The sequence below is a fragment of the Calonectris borealis genome, chromosome 21 (assembly GCF_964195595.1).
Source record: "Calonectris borealis chromosome 21, bCalBor7.hap1.2, whole genome shotgun sequence".
NCBI classification, from domain to species: Eukaryota; Metazoa; Chordata; class Aves; order Procellariiformes; family Procellariidae; genus Calonectris; species Calonectris borealis.
This window is the reverse complement of record NC_134332.1, coordinates 10,253,492-10,265,088: the sequence shown is the minus strand read 5'-3', so window position 1 is coordinate 10,265,088 and position 11,597 is coordinate 10,253,492. Positions and strand designations below refer to the sequence as shown.

The following is an 11,597-nucleotide window of genomic DNA, read 5'->3' as shown; positions in this document are numbered from 1 at the left end:
AACAGAAATTTGCAAGTTAAGAGTTATTTCAAAACAAAAAAATGGAAACTTCTGGTCTAAACATATCAGCGCATTATGTTTGATATAACTAAAATGCTTTTTTTCTTCAGATGCAAATTTAAAATCACTTTGATTTAAATAAAAATTATTTTCTGAAGGACAAACTGAGTCTAATTTTTTGTTAGTGGAGGTTTTTTTGCTACCTCTGAAAATTATTTTTTTTATGTAGCTATCAAACAGAGAGAAAGTTAAGACTGTCATAGGATTTTTCTGGACATACTCAAAAATTGAAATCCTAGATTAAAAAATTCCTAAGTTTAGCTGTTCTGCTTTCCTTGGGAGGGGGCAAAAATGTTTTAGTAAAACATGATCTGCAATTAATTATTAACTGTGAGTGAAATGTGTTGGTGGTATTTCTGTTCATCTACAGCAGAAGACAAACATAGTTTAATCCAGAATCATTAGCATCTATGGTTTGCTGTTTGTTGTCATAGACGCTATGACTATTTTAATATATTTTTTTGTTTTGCTATTTTCTGGAACAACTTTTAGCCAAGAGAAAACGTAAGTAAAGCAAATACAGAATTTACTGGAAATGTTACTTGGCTGGTGCCTGCTATTTTAAGTAAATAGATACAGAATTTAAGTAGAGCCAATACAAAAGGCACTATCCAAATTGATGTGTTTTCACAAGCAAAATTCTCACTAGTGTATGTGGGACTAATGCTAGAAAAAGGACTGATGCTTCTGGAATTGTTGTATTTACTGCCAAAGAAAGAGGTAGAGTCATCTCCTTATGTGCCACAAGATAAACATGCAAAAAGGTTAAGAAAGCAAGTTGGTGCTCATTTGGTTTTCTATAGTGCCTGAAGACAGATACTTTGGTACAGGCTTGATGAAAGCTGTTACTTAAATGTGTATTTTACAATTGTACTTAGCAGTGCTTTTTTGATTCTGATATCTGTTAGCAATGGTGTATATAAAGCAGCCAACCTAAGCGCTTTTGGCATTTCAGAAAAAGAAGATGCACATATATCAAATATTTTCTTCAACGGCACTTCATATGTATTTTAGATATATTACGTGGTCAGGTGCTAAAGCCTGATAAGTGCTTTTGTGGAACGATGCATACTTCAGTTTATAAAGCACTGAAGAAATTAGAGTAATCCTGCAAGAATTTATTCACATTTGCCGTTATTGTAAGTTGCACCATTTATTTCAGTAAGAACTTTAACTGGTGGGAAAACTACACAAGTGTACTACTTGGAAGATTAGTGTTTCAGGGTTTAATTTAGCAAAAGGAATAATTATTTCCATGTAAATAGCCTGGTTTAGTAGACATGCTTTTGTGTGTGTGCGGAATCAAATCCGTAAACATTACTCTACCTAAGCTGTTATTTGGTAATGATACATTACAGTTTTTGTAAAAATTATTCTGGCTGGGGCTCTACTGTTTTTAACTTTAACTAGTGTCTTAGAATAACTTAGCCTAATTATATTGTTTGCTTTAACACTGTGAACATAAGTGAATTACAAATGGAAGTAAGAAATCTGAAAGAAATATAGTTCCATTACCCTTTTATTGTTTTATATTCCATATACAGATATGTCCTTACAGCACCAAAGATCTTCCGAGTTGGGGCATCTGAGAAAGTCGTAGTTCAAGCTTTTGATTATGAGAAGGAATTTCCAGTCAATATTGCCATAAGAAGCTTTCCAGATAAGCTTGCTGTTTATTCTTCTGGCCATATTTCTTTAACTCCAGCCAACAAATTCCAAGATGCTGTAACTTTAACAGTAAGGAATTCAGACTTTTCTTGCAGTGTTTTTATTGTCACATTTAGTTATAAGTGTTACAAAAGATTATGGTAAGTTTTCAGTTGTTTAAACTGGGAAGGGAAGCCTAGCGCCCTGATTCCTCAGTTTGCCACATGTAGTTTATTTCATTTTAGTTTGTCTGAAATTGAAATTACATTGGATAAAATTAGTGTAAAGGAGTGACACCAAAGTTAAACATATAATCAAACTATTTTAGAAACATTATCATAGTTACATAACTTTAAAAAATAAAAAGAGAGAGAATGGGGAAGTGTTGAATGTGGAGAAGACAAGTCAATTGAGTGTTCAGAGGAAGCCAAAATGGTGATTTAACTGACGTTCAAGGCTTGGTCTTGTTTGTCAGTGACAAGCTCCAAAGAGGCCCAGATTTCACAATAAAGCTTTATTTAACTAATTTGCTTGAAGCAAAGAGTGCAGGAAGCTAAATAGATTTTTACTGAAAGCTGATGACCAAGAAGGTTTTACTTGGGGTGATGCCTCCTGGGAGATGCTTCTCGCCCAGTTTTCCTTTTCAGCCAAAATAGCTATTTCACTGAACTGCCAACCACAACAGCAACTTTGGTGTGGCCAAGATTCATCATGTGTATAAATGGAAGTCTGATAATTTGTACTCTCGTAACCTCATAACTGGGCTTTGCACTTTGCTATTTTAGTTCTGGACATAAATAAAATGCAAAATTTCAAAATATCTGTTTGTAGCTTAATATTCCAGACCATCATCTATGATGTAAGCAAGACTAAATGCTTGTGGGTGTTTATGTTTTTATTTAATAATAATTAACAACACATAGTAATTGCTATTCAGATACTCTTCTCAACAAAAAGTACTGTAGGGAAAAATACTTGAAAAATATCTTAATGTTCTTTAAAAATCTTTATTTCATCTCCCCCAGCTTCAACCAACAGATTTACCAAGAACAGAGAATTCGGTCAAGTATGTATATTTGGAAGCTGTTTCTCCACATTTTACAAGATTAAAAAAAATTCCTGTTTCCTATGAGAATGGGTTTCTTTTTATTCATACAGACAAACCAGTTTATACTCCTGATCAGTCAGGTAAATAATGCTTATTTCTCTTGGCCGTTATTTAATTTTTAAGGTCTGTTGACTTTGCCAAGGAATTAGGATTTAAATACCCTTTAAGCTCTTGGTTATGTTGTATTGCCATCAGCTGCTATTTAATTTTTTAATCAGCAGAATAATATTTTGAACTATTTGATCATACTTCTCCTAACATCCTCTCAGTCCCAGCCCTCTACACCCTAAATGACTAATCTGTGGCCCAAAGAGTAAAACATTTTCCTGGGAATATGTTAAAAATATTTGTGAAGAAATGATGACTGAATCATTGGTTTCATGTAGATTGAGCTCTTTTCCTACAAAAGTGATATGCTAGGATTGTGATGGTAAAAAATTATACTGCACTGTGATGATTCAATGTGAAAGAGTGGTGGTGCAGGGTCTCTTGTTGCTAGAATGAATAAATACTGTTTGGACACCATACTGACAAAAGATCAAGAGCATTCTATAAATACTAAAAACTTGAAAAATTAGTAAGGATAAAAGGTTGGGTTTGGGCGTTTTTTTGTTTGTTTGTTTTTTAAATCTCTATAATGGTATGACTGAGATTTATTGTAATAATTCTTACAGTGAAAGTCAGGGTTTACTCTCTGAATGAAGAACTGCAGCCAGCTCGGCGAGAAACTGTCTTAACATTTGTGGTAAGTTGTAATTGAATTTAATATTAATATTCTGTAGATCACAAAAATAGTAAATGTGGTTAGATGGTAAATCAATATTGCAATCAATATTTAATAAAACTGTTAGATGTGTTTGCAGGTAGCCAGACATCTTTTAAAAAAATCTAAAAATGACTTTGCACAGTTGGATAGAGGTTTTCCCAGATCTGAAGTTTTTACAGAATGGAAAAAAAGGAAAAATATCAATTATCTTTAATATCTGGGGAAAGGATTTTTGAGGGAATTTTAGTAATATATGGTTTTCATACTGTTGTTTATTTCATTTAAGGTATAAAAATAATCAGTATCTACTATACTACATTTTTTAGCCTTTAACAATAGGGTTGTTATTACAGTAACTTTTTAGCAATTTTAAGCATTGTGTAGTAATGGCTTTTAATTGTTGGAACCACAGTAAAATGTTTTATCAGAATTTCAGTCTGAGTTGCTTCTAAAAATGTTTGTATTTTCATGCTGTGAAATGAGCAAAACTCTTAGAAAAATATGTTATGGCCAGGCTCCCACTGAAATCGCTGAATGAAGATTTTCCTTTTGATAAGAATGATCTGTAACAGCTGATTCTTTCCTGTTATAATTTAAAGGATCCTGAAGGAGTAAAAGTGGATATTACAGAAGAAGAAGATTTTACTGGAATAGTTTCTTTTCCTGACTTCAAGATTCCTCCTAATCCTAAGTAGATTTATTTAATGTTTTTTGAGAATTATTAACTGCCTTTTCTTAAAGACTGTCAGAGTGTCTTTTGCTTGATACACAGAGTGTACATGACTCGAAACTTGGAGATTCTAACATTTCACATAGTGTGTAACCATGGTATAAATAAGGAACTTATGACCAAGAATTCTCCTTTTCAGTTGACTTCCAAACTAACATTTGTCTCCTGAAACCAAGTGGGAAGCTTACTCTCTGCGTTTTCAAATAGACGGCATATGCTTACTGTAATGAGAGAAAGTGAGGAGATGTAGTGAGTGATAATACTGGTGATAAAGCTGAAATTAAAGAACTGTTAGTGGTACGTTTGTCATGCTCAATTAAAAAGGAAGATGAGTAAAAACTAAAGCTTTCTACTGTAGAGATAGAAACAGTGGCAAAGATGTATTAAGGAGGGGAAACATTCATATTTCATACATACATTCTTACAAATCACCAGCATTTTTCCAGTAACAGCAGCACACAAAATACCTCTTCAGTTCTCCTTTTAGTCTTGAGAGGGTGCTGAAGATTCACCGAGTTGGCAGAAGGATGCTAGCAGGTTCTTGAAAAATTGATTTTTGACTGATTTACTTTTCATTAGGAAATTAGCAATAATTTCAGTCTGAATAAAAATTAATTTTGTATCTTCTTGAACCTGAGTATCTGTTAACAGTAAACTTGCATAATTTTTATCATGGTGCTATACAGCCAAAAGATTGTAGGAACTGATTTTCTATAAATTATTACGTAAATTGCAGTTGTGCCTCAGTGCTCTAGTCATAGAGAGAAGGACCCTAATAGAAGTCTGCATGAGTCCTTTGGAGCATTTTCTTGGCTAATATATCTTACAAATACATTTTTCAGTGTAGATACACGTACCCATTCTCAGTCAGGATCTGATTGCTTGTAGATTAACATGGTCTTCATTCAAGATGACCTTTCTGATAGATCCAGTCACTGTGAACCACTTTCTTTTGGCCGAAGTTTTGTTAGTAGAGCTTTGTTGGTTTGTTTTACATCATTTAAGACGGTGATGTGCTGAAGGACTCCTTTTTTTTTTTTTACAAGTACACTGCGTGTTAGAACTAAAACTTAGATTGTCTGTGCAAGAAGTTAACTAACATACTTAATCCTTTTTTATAGTATGTATATGTGAAATTATTCATTCCTTGATCCAACTTGAACTCTAAATGTTTCCTTGTAACAAACTTATTTGCTTTTTTGTGGAATTTCTGAATTCTTTATTACTGTGCTTTATAACCTTATAAATGGGCTAAGTGTATTGAATTTGCCTTTATTTAACCAAAGAATTGGTAATTGGTCATAGCCTCCAGCCATGGTTTTTTTACTAGGGAAAAAGACTGCATTTTTCACTTACATTGAACAAATTTAGCTATGTTACAAAACTGGCAAAGATGAAATGGCTGTAGTATGTAAATTAAAGCAAATGGGATCAAGTTTCTTTGAATGGTAAGATAGGAAGATAAACACATTTAGATGTGCTCTGCACATAGAAGTCCTGTGGGTTTAAGTAAAGCAATTTGAAATGAAGCAAATGCCTTTTGAGCGCTTCTGGTGGCAAAGAAAAATCATCCAAATTATGGTAAATACGTAGGTGATACATACTAATCCTGCTGACTGCATTGAAACACACTTGTAGCCACAAACAGGCATTTGTCTAACCTCAGGGGTGATAATTGGCAAGTGAAAGAAGGTAGCAAATAACATCTTAATGACCCTGGTTACATTTGCATTTTTCAAAATGTTTCTCTGCTTGTAACTAAAAAACAAAAAATTCTGACAATAGGGATAGTATAAATGATGGCACATTCTTTTCCAATTTATTTCAATGCTTTAAAATAAGTTTAAAATAATTATTAAAATATCAAAGCAGAATCTTCTCAAAGTAGGCATTGAGCATGTGCAAAAACTTGGTGCAGAATTTTTCTCTCTAAATAATTATTAATGTGAAATATTGTTAAGTAGTAATGTTAATTTTTGAGCTAGACATCAATTTTCATCTTAAAAATGTCTGATTTTTGACATTTCGTAGGTATGGAATTTGGAAGATTGAAGCCAAGTATAAGAAGAATTTCGTAACCTCAGCTGTTGCCAAATTTGAAGTTAAGGAATATGGTAAGGTGTGCCCATACTGTGAACCTTCATTTTTATATGTTTTGTCAGTGAAATTTATAAAGGACAGCTATACAACACAGAGGAAGAAAATGCAGAAATGCCTGAGGCAACATTGACCAGGTTATACACAGAGATGGGATGCGATGTAATGCCAAGTGGCAGTGTCGGTTCAAGCTAATCAGTCACATCAGTATAAGACTGTATTAATACAACTTGCCTCTAAATACAGTTATTCTTTTGTACGCTAAGAATTCTTGACATAGCTGCACTGATGCAAAATGTGGAGCCAGGGCAACTGCAGATAACTTAGGGCTTTATAACTTGTGCTTCACTGTGGACAAGTTGACAGCTGTATTTTGGGACTATAATATTGTAATTCAAATCACTTGAAACGACATGATTCTTTGATGGCTATACAGAGGTGTCTTTCTGAGTACCTGTAGCTTACTGTATAAAAACACGTCTAAATGGCTTTTTTTTCTACTCAATTTTCAGCAATGCCAAGCTTTTCCATCATCATAGAGCCAGAAAGTAACTTTATTAGTTCTGATAAATTTGAGAACTTCAGGATTGTTGTGAAAGCTAGGTAAGGAAATTTGGCTTTGATTTCTAAATAAGCATGTATCTCTTCTTCTTTTACCTGAAGAATGATTCTCCCGTGTCCAGAAGTTCCCTCTTTTACTTCCTCAAGAAGCCCTATCATCACAATACTTTCTGCTCTGTAAGAGAACTAAGTGACCATTTTTAAAATTCTTACAAAGTGATTATTTTTCAACAGAAGTGTATAAAGCTACACAGACATTTGTTTTCTATCTCTTGCCTAGGAAATTACTCTTCTTCAAAAATGGATGCTTTGTTGCAGCCATTAAAGTAATCTTAAAAGCATTTATATTGTTTTGTTTTCAGCTATTTTTATAATAAAAGGCTTGCAAGTGCTGATGTTTTTCTTCGTTTTGGAATAATTGAAGAAACTGGAAAGAGAATGATGCCTCGTGCAATGCATGTAACTAGGGTAAGAAGAAGCAAGCCTAGTTTGTGTAGATTTCATATGTTTAGTCCAGGACTGATCCAATTCCACTGAATTTTCCCCGTTAAATTTGATGAGGATGGGTTCCAACTCCTGGTTTGCAGTGACAGCTATTCAGTGTCAACTCTTCCTATGTAATCCTATTGTTGAGGTCATAGGAATGCACTTTAAAATGGAACTCAGAGGCAGCATCTGAGACAGAATGTAATTTCAATCTGGTTCAATTACTCACTTGAGCAAACTGTGTGGTTGAAATTTCTGTGAAATTACTTTTATGCTATCTATTAAAGAAAAATGAAAGAAATAAAATATAGGATCGATGTAGTAATACCAAATCATGATAGGAGACAAACAGATCAAAATTATAGTGATGTATTATGGGCAGTCTGTTCTCCACTAATTATCCCCCCCTCATTTAGTCTGGCCTTTTTGATTTAGTCATTGAAGAATGATAAAAGGCATTATCTTTCCTCGTTTAGTGAAGATACATCTGTGTTATTCCTACCTCTTGTTGGGCCTGCATGCAGACTTTGCAATATGTGCCATTGGTTGATTCATTATCAGTAATTTTAGGGAATAAGAATTCTTCTTCATTAAAACATCTCCACCTTTGATTTCCTCTGAAAATAATTAACAGAAACATGTTGAAGTTAGAATTTGCATATAGTGTAGCTATATATTATTTCTAAATTATTGACTATAAAGTAATGATTTATATTTCATTTCCAGATTGAAAATGGAGTTGCTAAGATCAATTTTAACAGTAAGGAAGCAGTGAGTTTTATAGGGTTTCAAAGTCTAGAAGAATTGGATGGGTCATATTTATATATTGTGGCATCAGTGTTGGAGTCTATGGGTAAGTTTCTTTTTAATTGATTTTTTTTTTAACATATCTGCAGACGTAAACAGAACTAGAAAACAAAACTATATGGATAACTTTCCTAGTATCAGATTTTCTTTTGTATTCAGAAATCCTTCTTCCAAAAACTTATAAGGAAGAACAGCCCATCCATCACTGTAAAAATGTTTAGGGATTAAACTTTTTTTTTTTTTGCTATTTGTTCTCACAACAGTGCTAGGAGTTGACTCTTTAGATGCAAGGACTTCACTATAACAGACAGGTTGTGCTGCACATTGAAGGCAAGTGGAGAAAACACAGGCTGTAGGATTATTAAGGGGGTATAATATTTTGTTAGGTGGCCTCAGTGGTGAAGCAGAATTTGCTGGAGTCAGATTTGCTGTATCTCCTTACAAACTGAGTTTGATTGCTACTCCTCTCTTTGTGAAGCCTGGACTTCCATTCTTCATTAAGGTTAGTTAACATTACAACATAAAATCCATAATGGAGAAGCCTTATTCTTTTTTATATATAATACTGTAGGTCTTAACACGCTTTTAATTTCCATTGACCTTTTACATTTTTTAACTTGCTATTGTAGAAGCAGCTTAGCAGCTTGAAAGTTTTCTCCGTGAAAAATGTCACCATTCATATAAGAAATGTTATCTACTCTGATGAATAGGTGCAGGTGAAAGATACAGTAGATCACTTTGTTGGAAATGTCCCTATAACGGTCACGGCAAAATCATTTAGTGAGCAAATGGATGAGACTGAGTTGATATCAGAGGGTTCAGAATCTGGGAGAAGAAAAACAAGCATGGATGATGGAACTGCTTTGTTTGTTGTTAATATCCCATCTGATAGCAAAACATTGGAGTTTCAAGTGAGTTAAATTGTTCCATTAATTTATTTCTTCAAGAGTTTAATTCTGTACTTTTGCGAATGCACGACACTAATGGGAAGATTTTACACTCAAAAGTTAAGAGTTTAAAAACTTAAGATACTGTTATGAATAATCAGTTATGAAATGCAAGTGCTATAATGAAACATTACTTCTCTATTAATTTCTTTATTAAATTGTTCTGAAACAAAATATCCTAATTTGTCCCGTATTTATTTCATAATAATTATTAAACAAAAAATTTAAATGAATTGTGTGAAAACAAATCTCTGAGAGTGCTTCCCTCACTACGTAGGGAGGCATATCATTAACCTTTTCTGCTCTATTTATGTACATGCTTCTACACTACCATTTTATATTTGACTTGATATTTATAGATCTTTTTATTAAAGAAAACATGAAAGTTTTAAGTTACTTTTATTTTATTAATACCTCTGAATATGTTGCAGAATGCTTTTAATATTGTAATTATTTGTCTTCTCAAGTATAATTCTGTACTTAAACTATTCACAAGTCAGGACACACAGTTTTTGTTTCCTTCTTTACTAAAAAAAATTTTCAGACCTTTTATTATTTTTTCAGGTAAAAACTGCAGATCCACATCTTTCAGATGAAAACCAAGCAAGTAAAACCTATGAAGCAAAAGCTTATTCATCATTAAGTCAGAGTTATCTATATATTGACTGGGCTTCAAACCACAGAATATTAGAAGTAGGGGATTTCATAAATATTAATGTATATCCACGTAGTCGGTATATTCATAAAATACATCACTATAGCTATTTGGTAAGTAACAGATGTTTCCACATAAAATACTAAATTGTGATTTAATATATGGTCGTAGATGAAAAACCTCAACAACCAAGAACTATCTCAGCATAGAATACATGCAGTTCAGACAACTGCTCCTTCCATATACAATTTGTCAGTCTTAGAGTAAAAAATTGTTAAGAGTCTCATGTTTAAATTATATATTGTTTTGAATTCTCATCTGACATAGACTGGGATTAAGAACAAGTAGTGCTAGTCTCAAGAGCTGTTTCAGGATCTGAAATAGAGACGAAGAGAAAGATGGGCAGAGACAGCACTTCTTTTTAGGAGATGAGGGAGAGAGCTACCTTCCCTTGAACTGGCCCCACTGGTCCCGAATGCATTTTTGTGTGTGTTGGATTATATCTAAATGCAAATAATTATTACACGTAAGAAATACATTAAATATAAAATCTGACTTTTTTATTCTCCACCATTTTTCTGTTATAGATCATGTCAAAAGGGAAGATAGTAAGCTTTGGAACTCAGAAGAGAGTTAGGGATTTGGAATATGAACATCTAACTTTTCAGATAACCCAAGAAATGGTTCCTTCAGCACGTCTTATTGTTTACTACATAGTCATGGGAGAAGAAACTGCCGAGTTAGTAGCTGATTCAGTTTGGCTGAACGTGGAACAGAAATGTGGAAATAGTCTTGACGTGAGTAGAAAAATAGGCACTAAAAAAAATTTGTGGGTGTGCATTCATTTTATGGTCAGATTTTAACTTGGAATTACACAAGTTCTTCAACACTTCCTCAACTTATTAAAGTGTCTGCCTTCAGATGCGTTTATTTTGGAACAGTGTACCTTTAAAATTACCAATATTTGTTTTCAATTTATAGATCAAGCTGCAATCAAGCACAGAGATACTGAATCCAGCAGAAGTTGTATCACTTAACATGAAAACACAATTCAATTCCTTTGTTGCTTTGTCATCTATTGACAAGGCAGTATATGGAGTCACAGGAAGAGGAAAGAGAGCAATGGAAAAAGTTAAGTAGTAGCCACAAAAGAAAAACAAGTTGCTATTTGTTTCATGTGCGTATTCAGATAGCTGTTATGTGTCATGCATTCAGTAAGCCTGAAAATAGGCAGAAGAGCAATTCAATCCAGATTAAAAGCTGCTGGTTTAAATCTGACGGTTCAAAATTATAAAAAGAATTCGTTTACAATGTTTTGATTTCCAGTAAAAGTAAATTGTGGTTTTAAAGGCAGATCTGAACTGTCTCACCAGAACCCTTCAGACTTGGCCAAAAATAGGTTGCAGTATTAGAAAGCTCCTTGATCAAAGAGGCATGGAGACTACATTCTCCTTCTTAGTTCCTAATATAATCTTTTTAGTTTATAGTTTTAAGGCATACTGGTACAATGGTATGGCAGATGCTATTATGTTCAGTGAATTATAGAAGTTTTCAGTCCTTGCAGAATTTTAGATACATGTGTATGTAAGTAAAACCTACATATCATCTGTCACTGAAAGAATGCCATTCCTATGATACAACATGGTGTGTTTTTAATATTTCAGAACAGTCAGATACAAAATACATAGGAGAAGAACAGGAGAATACTTTTGCACCAACCTTGAATCATTTGA

The 11,597-nt window shown here is 33.3% G+C and overlaps 1 protein-coding gene across 1 annotated transcript in view; it reads left to right on the top strand.

Moving 5' to 3' along the window:
- Positions 1–723: 723 nt before the first annotated feature.
- C5 (complement C5) overlaps positions 724–11,597 on the top strand; it is a 31,310-nt gene continuing 20,436 nt past the window's right edge. Inside the window, exons 1-14 of the mRNA XM_075171010.1 lie at positions 724–824; positions 1,605–1,797; positions 2,733–2,895; positions 3,490–3,560; positions 4,181–4,272; positions 6,343–6,425; positions 6,921–7,011; positions 7,332–7,437; positions 8,182–8,308; positions 8,649–8,764; positions 8,973–9,173; positions 9,774–9,977; positions 10,452–10,661; positions 10,846–10,995. Coding sequence (XP_075027111.1) covers positions 724–824; positions 1,605–1,797; positions 2,733–2,895; positions 3,490–3,560; positions 4,181–4,272; positions 6,343–6,425; positions 6,921–7,011; positions 7,332–7,437; positions 8,182–8,308; positions 8,649–8,764; positions 8,973–9,173; positions 9,774–9,977; positions 10,452–10,661; positions 10,846–10,995 — 1,908 coding nt within the window. The remainder of the gene's footprint in view (positions 825–1,604; positions 1,798–2,732; positions 2,896–3,489; positions 3,561–4,180; positions 4,273–6,342; positions 6,426–6,920; positions 7,012–7,331; positions 7,438–8,181; positions 8,309–8,648; positions 8,765–8,972; positions 9,174–9,773; positions 9,978–10,451; positions 10,662–10,845; positions 10,996–11,597) is intronic.